Here is a 21,384-nt window from a genome sequence, read left to right on the forward strand (position 1 = left end):
GACGTCTCGAAGACGTGAAAGGCCCTGTATCATATGCAAAGATTATTATCATTATTAAGCGCTTCGAGAACGTCTCAAAGACACGATACGGCGCTATATCAAACGCAAGGACTATGATTATGATTATTATTATTATGTTCTTAAGCAAAATAATAATAATAATAATAATCCTTGCATTTGATATAGCGCTTTTCACGTCAGGAGGACGTCCCAAAGCGCTTCACAGAACACACTGTCAAGTGAATTGACTGTATATTTGTGGGCGAACGCGGCGGCCAATTGCGCACAGCAATGTCCCACAGACAATCGTAGATTGAAAATGACCAATTTATTATTGTTTTTGGTTTTGGAGGGATTATTATTAGGCTCTGTGTGGAGTAAGGAAACTTGCCCAAGGTTTCGCCCTCTGCCTGGAATTGAACTCAGGTCTCTCACTTGCAAAGCAATTGCTCTAACCACTGAGCTACAGGACTCCACAAAAGGGGGCAACGTACGGACGTTCACAGATGACAGTTATAAAGCAAAAGAGAAATACGACGTTCATCACACACCGAACCCCTGTAACTTTACGGCCACTTGTTTCAGCCGAACGCCTCCCGAGCGTCACATTGCGACAAACGGCCATAAAACCACTTACCCGCGGATCGCATGAAGTGTGACACAAACCGGAAGCCGTCGCAGGAAGACGCCGCCCTCTGCACTCGGCGGCACAGTGATTGGCTGAGCCACGTGTCGCTCACGCGCGAGGGGCGGGGAGAGGGGGCGATGAGCGGAGCGCGTGAGGTGACGGTTATTGACGGCGGTTTAGCCACCGAGCTCGAGGGGGCGGGGCTGCAACTGCAGGTGAGAGACACCGGCAACAGCCCCCGGTACACACTAGTGACATGTAACCCATGTGACTGCCCCCCCCCCCCCCCGGCACACACTAGTGACATGTAACCCATGTGACAGCCCCCCCCCCCCCCCCCCGTACACACCAGTGACATGTAACCCATGTGACAGCCCCCCCCGGCACACACTAGTGACATGGTAACCCACGTGACAGCCCCCAGCACACACTAGTGACATGTAACCCATGTGACAGCCCCCCCCCCCCCCGGCACACACTAGTGACATGGTAACCCATGTGACAGCCCCCCCCGGCACACACTAGTGACATGGTAACCCATGTGACAGCCCCCCCCCCCCCGGCACACACTAGTGACATGGTAACCCATGTGACAGCCCCCCCCCCCCCACCGGCACACACTAGTGACATGGTAACCCATGTGACTGCCCCCCCCCGGCACACACTAGTGACATGGTAACCCATGTGACTGCCCCCGGCACACACTAGTGACATGGTAACCCATGTGACTGCCCCCACCCTGGCACACACTAGTGACATGGTAACCCATGTGACTGCCCCCACCCTGGCACACACTAGTGACATGGTAACCCACGTGACAGCCCCCCCCCCGTCACACACTAGTGACATGGTAACCCATGTGACAGCCCCCCCCCGGCACACACTAGTGACATGGTAACCCATGTGACAGCCCCCGGCACACACTAGTGACATGGTAACCCATGTGACAGCCCCCGGCACACACTAGTGACATGGTAACCCATGTGACAGCCCCCGGCACACACTAGTGACATGGTAACCCATGTGACAGCCCCCGGCACACACTAGTGACATGGTAACCCATGTGACAGCCCCCGGCACACACTAGTGACATGGTAACCCATGTGACAGCCCCCGGCACACACTAGTGACATGATAACCCATGTGACAGCCCCCGGCACACACTAGTGACATGGTAACCCATGTGACAGCCCCCGGCACACACTAGTGACATGGTAACCCATGTGACAGCCCCCGGCACAAAACAACAACAACACATTACATTTGTATAGCACCTTTCACATCAGGAGGATGTCCCAAGGCACTGGACAGTCAGGGATTTGGCCCCGGAGTTGGGGGTTGGGATCAGGGAGGGTGGAGGGAAGGAGGGTAGGGGTAGGAGGATGACCGAATGAGCGGTTGAAGAGGAGGGTCTTGAGACATCCCTTGAAGGAGTAAGGGAGGAAACGAGGTGAAGGTATTGGGATGGAGTTGCAAAGGGTGGGGGCAGCGGAACTGAAGGCCCGACCGCCAATGGTGGGGTGGACTGGATGTAGGATGTGGAGCCTGCTGAGCGCAGGGAGCGGACTGGTTGATCTTGGGTTAGCAGGCCACAGGTAGGAAGAAGCAAGGCCGCGAAGGGCTTTGAAGGTGAGGACGAGGATTTTGAACTCTTCTGAGGGATGGGGAGGCAGAGAAGCCGGGCGACGGTGGGAATGATAAAGTCACAGAGCCTGGTGCAGGAGAGGACACGAGCTGCAGAGTTCTGGATGATCTGCAGCTTGTGGGAGGGAAGAGTTGGGAAGGCCGACAAGCAGGGATTTGGCATAGTCAAGGCTAGATGGAATAAATGCGTTGATAATGGTTTCGGTGGTCTGATGGGAGAGGCAGTGGCAAAGCCGGACGATGTTGTGAAGGCGAGGGAAGGCAGAGCGTCATGCCATGGATGTAGGGTAGAAAGCAGTTAAACAAGATGCGCAAGGTTCCAGATTGGCTTAGTGAGGTGGAGTGTGCATCCACTGCAGTGATAACCAATGTAACAGTCCTGAGCATACTCTACAGTGATAAACCATGTTCTTCCTCCGGGGAGAGAGTGTGCATTTCAATAAACATTCTGGGATTTCCATTTATAGGAGGGATGCATGGTTTGGTTTGGATTCCCTTAAGTATGATGATGGGTTTCCTCAAGTGTCAGACACTCAGCTGACCTTCTTTGAGCCCCACTAAACTGGCTTCTGGCCCATCCACAGCACTGAGACACCCTGGTTAAAGTTCATGTGTAAATAAGAAAAAGGAGAGGAATGACTACTCAATACTGTTACATGGGTTATTGCTGCTATTATTATTCAGGGTTGCTGCCGTCTTTACTCAGTGTTGGTGCCGTATCCTCAATACTAAAATCCTCGTTCTTTCTTACAAAAGCCTCCAAGGCCTTGCTATAGAATACTTCATCTACTGCGATCCAACACCCGGTCATTCACTTTACTCCACCAGTGTTGACTTACTTCATGCCCACTCTCCTCCACCTATAATTTGTGGGCAAGCTTTCAGCCACCTTGGAACTTCTGGAACTCTCTTCTGACATCCTTTTGAAGATTATGTTTAGTCAAGCACTACCCCGCGTGAAGGGCGCTATATAAATGCAAGTTGTTGTTGTACTAAACAATCAATGAATGTGAAGTGCTGAAATCAAAATTGCACTTTTAATGATTAATATTTCTATTTCTTTGACAGGATGATCCATTATGGAGTGCTCGAATATTGCACACTAATCCACAGGCTATAAAAAATGTGCATGCAAGGTAATTGAAAGCAGTTTTTAAAAAATAATAATTCTATCATTTAAAAAAGATTGTAGAAATATACAATTATAAGCAGACTATTTTCTCTTATGTTTATAGGTTTGAGAATATTGTCATTCATTGTAATTTTCATTGTCATTTTCTTGGCAAAATGTCCCCGTCTCCTCAAAAACCTTCTCTAAACCCATCCCTTTTCACCAACTGCTGTCCCATCTCCAGTCTCCCTTTCGTCTCCAAGGTACAGAAATAAGTCGTTGCTTCTCAGTTTCGCTCCTTCCTCTCCCTTTTTATGTTGCCTGTAAACTAATTCTTGTAGGGAAGGATTTCCTTATAAAAACATGTATTTAAATTGACAAAAGAATCATGCCTATGTGTAATTATTACATTGACAATAATTTTAAGCACACTTTTTCATATTATGTAGGTATCTTTGTAGTGGTGCTGATGTCATTACAACAGCCACATATCAGGCGAGTTTGGTGGGCTTTGTTAAGTACCTGGACCTGAGCTCAGAGGAAGCAGTTCTGCTTCTTCAATCAGGGGTACAGCTAGCTAAAGAGGCGGTTGGTGATTTCCTATCAACCTCCAAGAGTTCAGGTATGTTTTGCAGCTATTGTTACATATGTAGGAGACATTTTAAAATGTACATTTGTTTTCTTAGTTGGACTATATACCCTGTATTGTATAAATATTATTTCTGAATCCTGTGCATTGTTTTTTTAAAAGAAAACAAAACAAAACAATGGAAAGAGGAAAACGGAAGTCATCATGTGTTCTATCTGTGTGAAAATGTAGCCTTAGAATAAATTGCTCCAAAATGTTTACTTGTTAGAGCTGAATTTTGTTTTAAAAATTACTTGAAAATTAGTTTCATATCCTTGAATATTCTGGTTTGTGGATGTTTCAAAAGAAGTGAACAATTTAGGCATTATGGAATTCATTCCATAAACAGTTTATTTTTGTAATTACATCACCATTTAACACATACATTTTAATATTTTGTAATTTTAAGGGAAATACCTTGTTCTGTGATTCTGAAATATGTTTAATATTGGGTGAGATCTTTATAATCAAATTAATGTAATTATTTAACCAACAGAGTTTTATTATAATATTGTATTAATAATTTGATTAATATCTCTTCTGTTTTAAGAGAGAACACCCCTTATTGCAGGTTCCATTGGGCCATATGGAGCATTTATGCACGATGGCTCTGAGTATACAGGGAACTATGTTGAAAGGATGAGTAAAGAGGTATGTAATCACAACATTCATTGCACATAATAAATTATGTATAATGTTTGAGATAAGACTGGCTTACCTTCCTGTTTAAAACATAAGAACATAAGAATTAGGAGCAAGAGTAGGCCATTCGGACCCTCGAGCCTGCCCCGCCGTTCGATAAGATCATGGCTGATTTTCAGACCTAACTCTAATTACCTTTATCCCCATATCCCCTAATCCCTCTATCTTTTTTAAAAATCTATCAGTCTCAGCCTTGAAGATGTTCAAGGACTGAGCATCTACAGCCTTCTGGGGTAGTGAATTCCATAAATTCACTCCCTTCTGAGTGAAGAAATGTTTCCTCAACTCTGTCCTAAAAGGCTGACCCTTAATTTTAAGACTGTGACCCCTGGTTATAGATTCTCCTACCAGGGGAAACAGTCCCTCAGTGTCTACTTTATCCAGCCCTTTAAGAATATTATACGTTTCAATAAGATCTCCCCTAATTCTTCTGTACTCTAGAAAATATAGCCCTAGTTTATTCAGCCTACCTCATAGGTCAGTCCCCTAATCCCAGGAACTAACCCAGTGAATCTATGCTGCACCCCCTCTAGGGCAAGTATGTCCTTTTTTAAATAAGGAGACCAAAACTGCACACAATACTCTAGGTGTGGTCTCACCAAGGCCCTATACAGTTGCAGCAAGACTTCCCTACTTTTGTACTCTAAACCTTTTGCAATGAACGCTAACATGCCGTTCGCCTTCTTAGTTGCTTGCTGCACCTGCAAACTAACTTTTTGAGACTGGTGTACAAGGATACCCAAATCCCTCTGAAAACTAACATCATCTAATCTGCACCTCTAGAAAATAATCTGTTTTTCTATTTTTGCTACCGAGGTGAATAACTTCACACTTCCCCACATTAAATTCCACTCCCCTAGCCTATCTATATCCCATTGCAATCTTTTTGCATCATCCTCAGAGTTTACTCTCCCACCTAGTTTAGTGTCATCCGCGAATTTAGATACGTTACATTCAATGTCCTTGTCTAGGTCATTGATGTAAATTGTAAATAGCTGAGGCCCAAGCACTGATCCTTGTGGCACTCCACTAGTCACATCCTGCCAATTCGAGAATGACCCATTTATCCTACTCTCTGTTTTCTACCCGTTAGCCACTCTTCAATCCATGCTAATATGTTCCCATTAATCCCGTGGGCCTTAACCTTGTGCAATAACTTTTTGTGTGGCACTTTGTCAAATGCCTTTTTAAAATCTAAATATACTACATCTACTGGTTCCCCCCTATCTAACCTGCTAGATACATCTTCAAAAAACACTAAAAGATTAGTTAAGCATGACTTCCCTTTTGTAAAGCCATGTTGACTCTGCCTAATCTTGTTATGGTTCTTCCAGGAATCCCATAACGACATCTTTAATTAAGGACTCAAGAATTTTCCCTACCACTGATGTCAGACTAACTGGTCTATAGTTCCCCATCTTTTCTCTCCCACCCTTCTTAAATAGTGGTGTTACATTTGCAATCTTCCAATAAATGGGAACCGTTCCAGAATCCAGAGAATTTTGGAAGATCAAAGACAAGCCATCCACTATCTCAGTAGCCAACTCTTTTAAGACCCTAGGATGTAGGCCATCAGGTCCAGGGGATTTATCAGTTTTAAGACCTGACAATTTACCTAAAACCATTTCTTTACTAATATTAATTCCCCCAAGTTGCTTGCTAACATTGTCTTCTTGGTTCCCCTCTATTCTTGGTAGGTTTTCAGTGTCTTCTAAGGTGAAGACAGTAGCAAAGTACTTGTTTAATGACTCTGCCATGTCTTTGTCCCCTCCTATAATTCCCCCCGTCTCTGCCTGTAACGGACCCACACTTATTTTTGACAGCCTCTTCCTCTTTATATATTTATAAAAACTCTTACAGTCTGTCTTTATGTTCCTCACTAGTTTGCCCTCATATTCCATTTTCTCCCTCTTAATCACTTTTTTGATTCTCCTTTGTTGATCCCTAAAGTTCTCCCAATCCTCGGGTTTACTACTGATCTTAGCTGTTTTATAGGCTTCTTCCTTTAACTTTATACTTTCCCTAACTGCTCTAGTTAGCCACGGTTGGGCCACCTTTCCCATGGCATTTTTATTCCTCAAAGGAATACGTGCTCGCTGGGAATTTTGCACTATCTCCTTAAACATCTGCCATTGCTGGTCTACTGTCAAATCCTTAAGTCTAATTTCCCAGTTTATTTTGGCTAAATCCTCTCTCATACCAGCAAAGTTGGCTCTACTTAAATTTAATACCTTTGCTTCGGACTTAACTACTTCTCTCTCTAACTTAATGCTAAATTCCATCATTATAATCACTTTGCCCTGGGAGAGCCTTAAGTTCCAGTTTGCTGATCAGCTCTGCTTCATTACACAAAACAGAGTCTAATATGGCCTGTTCCCTGGTTGGCTCCTCGGCATACTGATCTAGATAATTATCCCTAATACATTCTATAAACTCTTTCTCTATCTTACTTTTCCCAATTTGGTTGTCCCAGTCTATATGCAGATTAAAATCACTCACAATTAATGTTTTTCCTTTGCTACATGCCCCACTAATTTCCTGATTTATACCTTGAGAGATACTGTGACTGCTGTTCAGGGGTCTATAAACTACTCCCACTAGAGTTTTCTGCCCCTTGTTGTTACGTACCTCTACCCGTACTGACTCTACTTCCTGCTTTTCTGATTTAAAATCTTTCCTCTCTGCTGTTTTTATCCAATCCTTTATTAGCAGGGCCACCCCACCCTCCTTGTTTTCCACATTGCCTATCTTTTCTATACACCACGTACCCTGGAATATTTAGCTCCCACCCTTGATCTCCCTGTAACCATGTCTCGGTGATGGCTACCAGATCATACCCGTTTGTTTCTATTTGTGCATTTAGTTCATCTAACTTGTTTCGAATGCTTCTCGCATTCAGATATAGCACCTTTAATTCTGACTTCAGGCTATTAGTCCTATTCACCAGTACCCTATTCCTGGGCTTCTTTTCCCCGCTTGACACACTTTGCTCATCTCCCTCATTAATCTGCTCTCCCACTTTCATCGCTCCTAATTTTAATTGTGACGGATTACATGTGATTGATTTTACCCCCACCCCACTTAGTAGTTTAAAGCCCTGTCTACCTCCCTATTTATTCGTGTTGCCAGGACATTTGTCCCAGCTCTGTTTAGGTGGAGTCCATTCCTTTGGAATAGCTCCTGTCTCCCCCAATACTGGTGCCAGTGGCCCATAAAGTGAAACCCCTGCCCTCCGCACCACTCTTTTAGCCAGGTATTCAGATCTTTAATTTTTTTTTGCCTGTACCAATTTGCCCCTGGCTCAGGTAATAATCCCGATATTAATACCTTCGAAGTTCTACTCTTTAGCTTAACTCCCAATTCCTGGTACTTGCTCCTCAACTGGTCCCTACTGGTCTTACCTACATCATTGGTCCCTATGTGAATCATAACAATTGGATCCACTCCCTCCTGCTTCAAATTTTCTCTAGCCCCGAAGTGACATTCCTTCACCCTGGCCCCAGGAAGGCAACAGAGTCTTCTTGTCTCCCTGCTACGGCTGCAAAAAAGTGTGTCAGACTCCCTGACTGTCTCATCCCCAATTACCACTATATTCCTTCTGACTATTCCCCTTTGTGTGGCCTCCTGTATAGAGGTGTTGGGGTAAGTTTGCCCATCTTCCTCACAGACTTCCTTGTCCACACAGGTTGCAAGTATTTCATACCTGTTGGACAAGGTTAAAGCCTGGGGTTCTTCTGCCCCTCTCTTTCGAGTCCCCTTACCCGCCTGTCTGACCGTCACCCAGTCCTGTCCGTGGCTGGTAACGGAATGTTCTCTGGGACTCAGGGGAGTGTCTGGCTCCAGGATGAAACTGTCCAGGAAGCTCTCCCCATCTCTAATGCTGCGCAGTGTCTCCACCTGAGACTCCAGCTCAGCTATTCCAAGCTGGAGCTTCCTCAGTTGCAGATATTTGCTGCAGATGATGTCGCCCGGGCTCAGGTTGCCCTCCATCAGCTTCCACATACCACATTCCTCACACGTCACCTGCTGGGCCATTCTCTCCTCTTACTCTCTTTATCCCTATATTGTCGTTAGAAGATATACTACAACGTTACACCTACTTCCCCCTCTGCACCTAATTCCCACTCTCACCCAATTCCTTCTCACTGTGACCTCGCCTCACTCCGGACTTAGCTCACTCTGGGCTCTCTTAATGGAAACATACATTATTTGACTAGGCTAATTTGGGCTGGGAATCTGGGGTGCACATGAGTTAGTTAGCCTTTTTGAGTGTAACTGAGAAATGCTTCATTTATGTAGATCTAATATGTTTACAGTGTGATCTTCTGCTAAAAGGTTACCAAATCATAGTATTTTGGTACTATGTAAAGTATTTTTAAAAAGTTTTCCTCCACCTCTGCCACATTGCCTTCCTTCACCCCTATCTCACATTCAGTACTGCTGAAACATTCATGCCTTTGTCACATCTCACTTAAACTTTCCTAATGCACTCCTCGCTGGTCTCCCTGACTCCATAATTCATACGCTTCACTTATTCAAAACTCCTCTACCTGCGTCCTCACCCTCGCCAAACTCTGTATGCACATTACCCTAGTCGTCAACAGTCTCCATTGCCTGTCTCCCAGTGGATTGATTTCAAGGTCCTGATCCTCGCCTACAAATCTTAAAAATACCTATTCCCTGGATAGTTGTTACGTTCAAGAATGTTAAGGATTTGAAAGCTTTCAATTTTATTCTGGTGCCAAAGTGATGAGCAGAGAGTATTTTTCCTCCAAATAATTCTGAAACAGTTTAGATGTGACTTCAAGAGATGACAAGTGGTTCTGTGTCAATTAGAGAGGAAAATGTACTTGTTTTATTTTTAGAAATGCCACACAGTATTTTTTGATTATTTCAGGAACTAAAAGCTTGGCATCAACCACAGATGGAGGCTTTAGTAACTGCAGGAGTAGACCTGATTGCTATGGAAACTATTCCCAGTCAGAAAGAAGGAGAAGCTCTTGTGGAACTACTCAGGGAATTTCCCAGTACTAAAGCCTGGCTGTCATTTTCTTGTAAGGTAATTACAACAACAATAAAATTACATGTGTAAAGCACTGTTCACGTCGGGAGGATGTCCCAAGGCACTGAACAGTCGGGATCAAAACCCGAGCTTGGGGGGGCAGAGTTGGAATGAGGGAGGGCAGAGAGGTAAGAGGCCGGTTGAAGAACGGTCGAAAAGGAGGGTCTTGAGATGTGAGGGAGGCAAGGGAGGGAGCAAGGTGAAGAGATTGTGGGATGGAGTTCCAAAGGGTGGGAGCAGAGAGGCTGAAAGCCCGGCCGACAATGGTAGGGTGGGTTGGGTGGGAGACATGGAGCAGGCCAGAGCTTATTGAATGGAAGGAGTGAACAGGTTGATAGGGGGTTAGCAGGTCAGAGAGGTGGGGGTGGGTGCAAGGCCGTGGAGGGCCTTGAAAGTGAGTAGAGTACTTTAATTTTTTTTACTAAAGCCTGGCTGTCATTTCCTTGTAAAATAATTACAACAACAATGACATTATATTTGTAATTTTAAAGTTAATTTAATTATAAATTTAAATTTTTAATTTAATTATAAATTTAAATTTGTAATTGTAAAACTTAATTAATGTTTCAATTAACAGAAAATAAAATGCATGGCATTACTTAACAAAAGATATGCAGTAAAATTGATATTGAAAGTCAGTGCCACCCCATGTCTCTCTAGGAGAGCAGGGCAAACTGGTCCGATCATCTCCATGTTTACTTTCATAGTTATTCTTGTAGGTCATTGGCAGTTGTGCCTCTGCTTGAGTAGGTCAGGTTAGATCAGATCTTAGTGATCATTTGTCACTAAAGGAAGCACTGTTCTGCTATAGGATATTTAATCTAACAGCCGAGAATTGATGAAACAGGCTTGATGAGGCCAGACAAATTCAAAAGTCAGTTAAAGGTAGGATTCAATATCCAGATTCTTAGGTGTGGAATTCACATTTAACTTTTATAACTACTGTATTGGCCATGTAAATAAGATTTCTCATTGTTTTTATGGATTTGGAATTCATCCATTTGCACCTCGTAATTATGCCAACTTTATTTTGATTAGGATCAGCAATGTGTTTCCCATGGAGAAAAATTTGAGGACGCAGTGAAGGTTGCAACTAAATCAGAACAATTGGTGGCCATAGGATTAAACTGTTGTGCCCCTGATATAGTCAGTTCCCTCCTTACTGCTGCCAACAAGAATACAGAGCTAAACACAGGATGGATTGTATATCCCAACAGTGGAGAAGGGTGGGATCCCAATTCAGGGTGAGTCATTTAAACCAAGAAATCCAAAACCTTTTCCAATTTGAGAAGTTAAAATAGCAAGGTCTAAGGTGTTTTATAAATGTAAATTTCTATTGTATCAAATGCAAGATAATAAGATGAAGAATGGGCACTTAAGTGAGGGGTGCTGGCATTGATACATACAGTCCCAATGTTGCTGATTACTGCTTATGTTGTGAAAGGCATTGAATAAATGTAAATTGTATTGTGTAAGATGCACTGTTTAAACATCTCTTTCAAAGTGTTTTGAATTTGGAAGAATAAAGAATGACTTGTTTGGGGCAATATACTGTATCGTGAAACCCACAAAGGCAAGACACTTTCTGCACTTTGCTATGTGATAATGTCTTTAAAAAAACGTTTTCATTTGCTTACATTTGCCCAGTTGGAAAGGCAAGACAATGAATAAAAAGCTTTCATCTTTTGCATTGGAATGGAAGGAACTTGGCACTAAGTGGTTTGGTAAGTCTTTGGAATTTCAAAATGTGCATCTTAATTAGAGTAACGAAACCTGGTCATTTAAAATCCTACTATGCTTTTTAGTTATTTCAATAATTAAAGTTATGAAAGCTACTGGATGTTTATTGGGATAGATCAGAATAAGTTTTTTATTTGGCAGCAAAGATAAAGCTCTCCCTTGGATTGCATTAACACGAGATACATTTTCAACATACAAAATAAACTTTTATCAATGATAATTCAGCACATTTAATCTCCAATGCAATATTGAATTATTCTCCTTTGGATTTACTTTTTAGGACACACAATTTGGGTTTTATTGTTGTAATTAACTTTATCTGCATATGATTAAATTATTCCAATTTCGGTACAATAACAACAAAATTATATTCACAGAGCGCCTTTCATGTCGGGAGGACGTCTCAAAGCGCTGAACATTCAGGTGTTGGGGCCTGAGCTTGGGGGAGGGGTGGTGTAGGGGTGAGGGAAGGCAGAGAGGTGGGAGGGTGACCAAAGGCATGATCAAAGAGGAGGGTCTTGAGAACAGCCTTGAAGGAGGCAAGGGAGGAAGTGAGGTGAAAGGACCGTGGGATAGAGTTCCAGAGTGTGGGGGCAGAGACGCTGAAAGCCCGGACACCGATGGTAGGGTGGGTCGGGCGGGTGACATGGAGCAGGCCGGAGCCCGATGAATGGAGGGAATGGGCAGATTGGTAGGGAGTTAGCAGGTCAGAGAGGTAGAAGGGGCCAAGGCCATGGATGGCCTTAAAGGTGAGGATGAGGATCTTGATCTCGATCCTCTGGGGGATGGAGAGCCAGTGGAGTCGGGCGAGGGTGGGAGTGATGGGGTCACGGAGCCTGGTACGTGAGAGTACACGAGCTGCAGAGTTTTGGATGATCTGTCGCTTGTGAAGAGAAGAGTTGGGAAGGCCGATGAGGAGGGAGTTCCCATAATCGAGCCTTGATGTGACCAATTCGTGGGTGAGGGTTCCCGCAGCCTGAGCAGTGAGGCAGTGGCGGAGTCTGGCAATGTTGTGGAGGTGGTGGTAGGCAGTGCCAGTCATGGCGCGGATGTGGGGGAGAAAGGACAGTTCAGGGTTAAATAAGATACCCAGGTTCCTGACTGGTTTAGTGAGGTTGAGTGTGCAGCCGTGGAGGCTGATGCTGCCAGTGCCTGAGGTGTGGAGGCACTGGCGCGAGCCAATCAGGAAGGCCTCGGTCTTGCTGACATTGAGTTGGAGAAAGTTGGCCCTCTTCCAGGACTATGAAGTCGATTTTTATTCATAAAATAAAAACCAAGGTATTTTTCGGGGGAAAAATTGGATGGGGGGGGGGAAATCAACACAAAAAAGCCCTGTGTAAATTCGGTCAAAACCAGGATTTTTTTTGGATCATTTGAAAAAAAAACACAAAATGGCTACAGTACTAAATAAAATATTTTTCCACCAGGAGTTGAACAGCCTTTGTAGTACCAAACTACTAACTTTTCTCTCTCTCCGTCACTCTCTTGTCCTCTCTATCTCTAATTATCTGTCGCTTTCCATGACTTTGCAGTTTTACACATACAAAAGTTTTAAACTCTTACTTTTGCAATCCAGCAAAACAAATCACAGTTTATTGAGTTTACTACGCTTAAATTACAGCCTTATTACATTTACAGTATAATTCCCAGAACCTGAGTCCACCTCTGAAAGAAAAGGTTAATTCAGTGCTTTTTTAGATCAAATTCAGAAGAATTTTTTTAACCTTTCACCGAGAAAGCAGGTATTTATTGGTGAAAATTGGTAAATAAAATTCAACATTAATGATCCTTAAGTATCAACAATCATTTTTGAAGGTAGATTCTTCTTTCACTAGCTCTTTAATTCTCATCATCATTCATTGTTTCCTCGTGTTTGAAATGTCAATACCAAGGGGTAGCAATAGAGATGAGAAGAAGGGAACAATACCTTTTTAATGAATATTAGAAACAATTATAAAACTTTTAATTTGGTAATCTTAAATTTGATCCATGAGGATGAATCTGTGATGAATTACAGTAAATTTACCAAGTTTAAAAAGAAATTTACAATGGTAATCTTTTCTGGAGTATGTTCTTTCCACATTTCAAATACTGAACATAAGATCCTAAAGACTGACAAACATTTGATTTTGATATGTATAATTTCTGGTGTTGAGTTTTCTGTGTGAGTTGGCAAATGGATATTTTTTATATAACAAGCCCAGAGTGTTTGCTCAATCTGAAATGAAAGTTCAAGCATTTGTAGATTTGCAATAGTATTGTGAAATAGGCTTTTATAATTGTTTTTTGAACTTCTTCATAGGTGGCTGTTGCAGAACTACCCCAGCAGATATATCAGAGTTAAAGGATATGCTGAAACCAAAATCATTGTATGAATAAACCTCAAATATGAAAATGAACTTTTTAATTGCAAATCGTGATTCTCTTGACACCATACTCACAGCCTGGTGACTTAAAATACATGTGACTTCCCACAAATTGCCAAGCCTTTATTTGATGGATTCAGGTTAGAGGGCTGAGTGAAAGAGCACCATCTTGTTTTTCAGATTCCTCAGTATTGTATAGGTATGGATTCATTTTTGCTAAAGATTTTTACCAATTCAAGAAATAAATGGACTGAAAACTACTGAATGTAGCAGAGAGACTAGGAGGATGCTGGACATTTCTTATATTTCTTCCCTAGATCTACTAATTAATCAATCATAAGGTCAGGTTGCCGGTTTTCAATTTTCAGTTTGGCTGTTTCTGTACATTGATAGGCATGCTCTGACTGATATGCAAAGAAAGTTGACCTTCTCTTTAACTGCTTCAGACTCCTGTGGTATGTGAAAATTGCCTATGTTTAAGATTCATTGCACATAGGGGACTGAGTTATTTATTACTATTGCATTCACACTTGTTCCCTTTTCTGTAAGTGCTGAAAAGCAGCCATTGGAGGTATAGGGAGAACTCCCATGAGACACATCCTGAGCTCAAAAGCATCCTCCTGCTGTTATGTATAGAAAAGATTGATGGAACAATTCTTAATGAGAAGAGGTGGAACAAAATAAATAGATACTTGATTAATTTGTTTGGGCCAAGATGTCAATGACTAAACTGGTAAGGCGCCATCTGCTACAGTAGAACACCTATCTGCACCCCAGACCAACCATGTCCCTCTTCCGGCAATGCATCTCAGATGTAGAAGTCTAGCTGCAAGGTGGACTTCGTACCCCGATTACCCCAGTCCTTGCCAAACTCCACTGGCTCTGTCACAGAACGGATCGACTTTGAAATCCTCACTCTAGTGTTTAATTCCCTCCATTCCTTGGCACCCCCGTCTCTCTAACCTCCTCTCTCCCCACAGCAGTACCCGCTGCCTCCACTCTACTGGGTCCGGCATCCTCCGTGTCCCCCGAATCCTCCGCTCCACCATCGGCGGCCGTGCCATCAGCCACTACACCCTGAAACGTTGGAACTCCCTCCCTCAACCCCTTTGCCTCACCCCCTCCTTCCCCATCTTCAGGTCGCGCGTGAAAACCTTCCTCTTCGACCGCATCTATGGTCACCTTCCCCCTTCCCTTGGCTTGGCCTCAGGCTCTGCCATTGTTAAGCACTCTGAGACACAGCCCGGCATGGAGGGCTCTATATAAATGCAAGTTGTTGTTTTTGGATGAAATATTTTAATTACAAGAATTGTAATAAGGCTCATGATTTTACTCGAGAAATGTGAGATTGAAAGAGCTGATTGCAGGTAAGCACACATTTAAAGAGAGGTACATACACATGCAGCCTTCTATCCACACTGTTTTCATGTCCTCGACAGGCGTTGGTCCCAATTGATGTGGATATTGGACTGTAGTGTACTCTTGAAACATTCTCAAAAGTTTTTTGTGTACAGTTGGCAGAGGTATAAAATAACAGTTCTGAATAAAGTAGAAGCACATTTTATTAATTTCAAAATGTAAATTCCTTGCAGATGAATATTTTCTTTAAAATTAGCTTTTTAAAAATACTAAAGAAATAATGAAACGCAAAATACTTGAAATTTATTTTGCGTTTCATTATAAATGAATAGAAGTAATGAAATGTTTCCAATCTATTATTAACTGCCCTGAATGTGCTTATTTGATTTCATTCACGCTTTCATTCATCCTCCCCTTCCCTCTCAGCTCTCATGTTTTGAAATGTCCTCTTGACATGAAGGGTGTTATTAAATGTAAGTTGTATTGCATTGTTCCTTACACAAATTACATAACAGGCTGAGCAATTACGTATTGCCAAGCTATAACATTGTTAAGAACTACTTTCTGTGAGCATTTTACTTAATTACAAACATAATTTGAAAAAACCTTTAATAATTGCTAATTGATAACCTTTGACGTTTTCATGAAACGTGTAGTCATATTTCCATGAAATCTACAGTAATCAAACTAACATTTATAATGCCTATTTCAACAATTCTGAATCTGATATTCTCCAAATAATATTTTACATTACAAACATCACTACAGAATTAGATATGTTCTACGGAACATTGTACTGGTCATTCAATACTTTCGTCATCAGTTTCACTTTCAGGCGATACTCCATCTCTGTATTCATATGGGTGGGAGATTGGGTTCCACTCAGACACCTGCGGGAAACCATCACCACTACTTCTGCTGTCAACTGTTGGTTCATCATGGTCACTTAAGTTGCTTGCTAGGTCAGATTTGGAAGTATTGGCCTTGCATCTTGACCTCTTGGAAGATTCATATCTAAAATTTCCAATGTTCATCATCCAAGTGTTCAACCTCTGCCAGTTCAGTCGCTGGAACGCCATTATACAATGCAGGTTTCCACCAACCTAGTCATCACAAATTTAGACAGCATTAAAAATGACTGGTATGGTTCCAGAATAAAGTAAGTGCAACATATCTTAAAAAAACTGCAAACATACCATTTGGCCCAATATTTCAAATGGGAAAACTATGGATTGTAATTGCTTGGTTCAAGTGTAGTTTGTTTTACTGGCTTTACAATGACAGAAGCAAAGTGAATTTGGAAGGGAAAAACATGCTCACCCTGACCAGGAGGCACTGTTCCTATTCATTATTGGACAACGTTTGAAAATGTGTAGAGAGAAATTGCAAAGATGGAACTGTAGTGGAAAATCATACATTTTCAGTTAAAAATGAAATTTTTCCAATAGCTTAGTAAGTGAAACTACCAGGTGTAACATTAATTCACGCAGATCAGATGGCTAGTTGTGCCTGTGCATGCCTTGGAGCTTGACCTATAATAAGAGGCAGGTCTCTTACCATCTGAGCCCCACTCAGATTCAAGGTGACCATCATAGTTCTTAGCCCCACTCAGATTCAAACTGCTGATTAGTAAACAACTTTAGCTCAAAATGAGGGGTTTTCCATCTGTCGAGCATGGTTCCCATACTTTAAACCAAAAACAGAAAACTGAAGTCCTGTCTCCCTATAGTGTCCTGGCTAACAATCTCCCACATAAAATAAATTGGTCGTTCACTTAATTTGCTGGGTGGAAAGTGGTTGCCACATTTGGCTAGAAAAGGTCACTGCACAGTGTTACTATGATGTGCTTTGAGTTGTCCTCTCTTTGCTTTCTTGGGAATATCTTACCTTTAGGGTTTTTCTGGACTGTATACCCTTGTCAGTATTTCGAATATCAAGGTACTGAGGATTCTGAGTATTGAGATCGGTCACTATGTCTGTCCACCTAAAGCAAGAGATTACACCAGTTATATTAGTTGATACATTTTGCAACACTTCTGAGTAAACCTACACCCTTTTTTACAAGGTGGATACACACTTTCAGCAATTATTGAAATAGTTGTGAATCAATTAAAATATGCTGATGTAAAATGAATCACTATTAGTCAAAAATTAAAAACTTTTAGTAGCAATAACCTATATTGATAATGAGTGATTTTTCATGAGATGTTCCACAGATATAATTAAAGGAATATTTTGTATAATATAAGGCTTCCCAATTTATCTAGTTTGAGATTTTTTTTGTCAAAAGCACGAGCCAAGCAGATAGCTTCCTAGAATATTTGCTTAATCACCTTTGGGTTAAAGAGCCATTTCAAGGAATTTCTTGGATATTTACTATGCTTGATAATCAATTTTACACAAATGATTAAATGAATGAATCACTCATCAAATTGCAAATTTCATCCAATTAACTGGAGTGAATGTAATTAAAGTCATAACGTGATATAAATTGCAGTGCATTTTTATGCAACCATAACATTAAAATCTATACATTTTATTATAAAATAAATTTTCATATTATTATAGTATTATAGCATTATAGTATTCTTCAAAAATAATAATCATTGCATTTTGATATTAGCATATGCTGAAAAGTAAAATCAGAAAATGATTGATATACAAGGTTATCAGCACCTGCCCATTTTTTTCTTTTAGAAATAAGTCGACTAATTATCTACATATGCAGGAAAATCTGCGAGTGTTTATCCTCCAAGTCTATATTAATTTTATTCCTTGCAATCAGATGAAAATAATTTGTCACAAAATGCTCTTAGGATTTTTATGCAATATATAAAGCATAATAATATCCAGCAAGTGACTCCTCTATGACTTTTGCTTGTAAGCAGTTGGGTTTTTGTCAATATTTATGTTGCCGTTGTCAGTGATTAGCCTAGAAGTGAATTAGAATTCAATGATAATTTTGCTTTATTTATAACTGATTGAGCTTCCGAATATACTGATTGGTTACGTAACCATTGATGCAAATCACACTACCACAGAAGCAAGTGGGGAGTCTAGATAAATATTCCAATGTTATTTTGTTTGATTATGTTGTGATCTATATTCACAGATTCTGAATTTATTACAAGGCACTGAACAATTATAGCCAGCTTATTACACCCAAAGAGTCCATTTACTATTGACATTCGTGGAAAAACCATGTCAATATGATATACTTACTTTTTACAGTGAATGGCTGGATGTTTCTTACTTGGTTCACCTATTAAAATCCAGAATTCCATTTCATCAAAATGGAGCTTCCCTCTGTTAATAAAAATAAAATACAGCTCCTCTCAGTCAACATAATTCACCTTTTTCCTTGCTGTATTACTGAATATAATAGCTGAAGCCTACCGTGGTCTCAGCAGAAATCCATTCATTCAAGTGAAGGTCACTCCATAGCAATCAGACCCATGAATTATAATGCTAACTACAGCACTGCCCTTGTTGAGATCAACTAAAAATTATGTCTGTCTGGCTCAACACCACATCAACCAATATGTATTTACACACTCAGCTAGAAGGAAAGTAATTCAGAATATCTTTTATTTCATAAGGAGATAAAAACTTGACCAGTATTTGCATCTATATTCATATCAGAATGATGATAGAAATTTCCTTATACCATGACTCTACAGTATTTGAAAATACCTGAATTTGTTGCATTTTCTCCGTTATGGAACAATTAGATTACCTTGCTTCCTTAGTTTTCTTTTGAACATTGTGAAAGCCAAACAGATTATTAATGAAAAATATACATAATAATCCTTGCATTTGATATAGCGACTTATCATGTTTTCAAGACGAGTTAAAGCGCTTCACAGAATATACTGTAAAGTGAACTGACTGTATATTTTGTGGGTGAAACACGTCAGCCAATTGCACACAGCAGTGTACCACAAACAGTTGTGGATTGAGTGACCAAATTATTATTTTTTTTAAAGGGAATATTACCCCAGGAAAAGTGATCGCCAATTGACTATTAACTGGGTTCCTACTTACAGCTACTTACTTAAATATAGTATGATATACTATATATAAATAAATGCTGAGCCGGATCCTTTAAAGAAGGCTAGTTATGGTGTTATACATACTCACTGATATGCTTTTTTGCTTTTAAAGGGGTAGCTTCAAATCCAATAGGACAAAAATAATGATTCTGGCAGTGGTAGACGAAAGTCATAGACTCATCCTTCAGCCCTTGGGTTAACTTCATTAGAGCTCCTTCAGCTGGAAAGGAAATGTAAACATTAAGTAAATAAATTGTAATTTCTGCTACCATAAGACAAACAATACATAATCTTGCCATTATTAGATGGCAAGGATACTCCATACTTACTAGTCCTTCTCCCCCCACCCCCAATGATAGTCAGTTGTTATTTACAGAAATTGGTGTTCTAAGAGAGAAAGGTGTACATGTTTTAAAACCTGTTAGTCTTTAAGTAGCTAAAACAAAGGTAGCACTATGGTCAGCAATATGTTCCACATACCAGTTTCTCCAACTGTCCTGTTTTTTCCATTAGGCTTGTATAAAACATAGCAACAGCCTTTCATGTGAAAATGATCATTGAGCTGCCTGAACCATCTATAAAAAATGGAAAAAAATTAACCTTTCCCTTTTCCTCACCAATACTAGTTTAAAATGATATATGATATGATAGTTTAAATATGCCTCTAGACTGAATTATATCCCTGAATTTTAAAATTCAATATTCAGTGGTCAGACTGGCTCGATTTGTAGTACTTTTATAACAATTTTGGGTCTGGATCAGAAGTTCAAACCTGATGTTGAGATGAGCTCATAGTCTCACTTGACATGCCAGTGCAATCCTGTGGAGTGCTGCATTGTCAAAGATGTTATCTTTTGAACAAGACACTAAACCAAATTTCTGTCTACGCTTTCAGGTGAAAGTTAGATCACATGCTATTATTTGAAAAGAGAAGGGAGCTTCTCCTTGTACTGATAACTAGAAGAAGTTTGAAAGAAACATAATCTTCCAATTTGCTCACACATTTCACTAGCTTATAAATTACTGGTAAGGACTCATTGGGACGAGTGTCCTGCTTCCATGCAGTACATCCTTCGTAAATGAAAGGGTAATGTTACTTTGTAAAATGTATTTATTTGTGTCACAATACATATTTGCAACAAAATTGAACATTTAGACAATCCAGAGCAGGGATGGGGAAAAGACGGCCCGCAGGCCATATCTGGCCCGCCAAATGATTCTATCCGGCCCGTCATTGTGTCAAGCAATAGAAAAAATTATAGTCCGTTCAGTCCCAGAAAGTCGCACAAGTTTCACATTTGAATCTGACCGGGAACATCAGCCAAACACACTGCTTAGTTGTGCGCACGCTCCCCTAAGTGTCGAATCAGGCTGACGTCAGAAATGTATGGATCGGCAAATTTTCAAAAACGCGTGCAGCAACCGCGGCGATACTTTTCACCGAAGAGGACGTTAATTCAAAATGAGTTTATCAAAGAAGCGGAAAGTGGACGCTGAAGGCTGAATATTCAACAAAGAATGGAGTTCTAAATATTTTTTTTACCAGTGTGGGTGGAAAATAGAACAAATAAAATAAAAATAAATTAAAAAATAAAATAAAAAAAATAGAAAGTGTGCAGTTACAAAATAAAGTAAGCAATTTTTTCACTGGCACTCAATAAGAGTTGTGATGTCTGTATCACACAAATGTAAGATGGCTTAGTTTAGGAAAGGTCTTGAAAAGAAAGAGTATGGGAACTGAGAACAGGAATTGATTTATTTTTGGACATGAACCAAAAAGATTCGGATTTCCCACAGCTGAATGATGCGAATTGGCTCTCTGATTTCACATTTGCCGTTGATATCATGGGCTACATGAATGAACCGAATTCCAAACTGCAACGGAAGGGGGCCTTTGTGCACGATTTGTATTCCAGTATCAAGTAATTTATGACAAAATTATTTATTTTATCGCGTCAGATAGGAACCAGGCTGTTCGCCCACTTTCCAACTTTGCAGCAGATTACTGTTTGCGATCAAAGCCTTAAAAAGTATACTTCGTCACTACTTGACCTATCTACCAAATTTTCTCGCCAATTCCAGGATTTCAATT

The 21,384-nt window shown here is 40.8% G+C and overlaps 2 protein-coding genes across 2 annotated transcripts in view; one reads left to right on the forward strand and one right to left on the reverse strand.

The window, feature by feature from the left end:
* The window catches only part of ercc5 (excision repair cross-complementation group 5), a 42,184-nt gene that overhangs the window by 15,489 nt on the left and 5,311 nt on the right, over positions 1-21,384 (reverse strand). Inside the window, exons 6-12 of the mRNA XM_042334069.1 lie at positions 19,773-19,867; positions 19,377-19,512; positions 18,463-18,546; positions 17,128-17,224; positions 16,052-16,343; positions 4,730-4,733; positions 638-837 (exon numbers count right to left, since the gene is read on the reverse strand). Of these exons, the coding sequence (XP_042190003.1) occupies positions 638-837; positions 4,730-4,733; positions 16,052-16,343; positions 17,128-17,224; positions 18,463-18,546; positions 19,377-19,512; positions 19,773-19,867 (908 nt within the window). The remainder of the gene's footprint in view (positions 1-637; positions 838-4,729; positions 4,734-16,051; positions 16,344-17,127; positions 17,225-18,462; positions 18,547-19,376; positions 19,513-19,772; positions 19,868-21,384) is intronic.
* Positions 747-13,914, forward strand: zgc:172121 (homocysteine S-methyltransferase). The gene is made up of 8 exons (XM_007891560.2): positions 747-843; positions 3,341-3,408; positions 3,833-4,005; positions 4,562-4,662; positions 9,611-9,772; positions 10,814-11,019; positions 11,423-11,499; positions 13,818-13,914. The coding sequence occupies exons 1-8, from the start codon at positions 766-768 to the stop codon at positions 13,892-13,894; spliced, it is 942 nt and encodes a 313-aa protein (XP_007889751.2). The 5' UTR covers positions 747-765; the 3' UTR covers positions 13,895-13,914.

Source organism: Callorhinchus milii, unplaced genomic scaffold (genome assembly GCF_018977255.1).
Source record: "Callorhinchus milii isolate IMCB2004 unplaced genomic scaffold, IMCB_Cmil_1.0 Scaffold4, whole genome shotgun sequence".
Classification (NCBI taxonomy): domain Eukaryota; kingdom Metazoa; phylum Chordata; class Chondrichthyes; order Chimaeriformes; family Callorhinchidae; genus Callorhinchus; species Callorhinchus milii.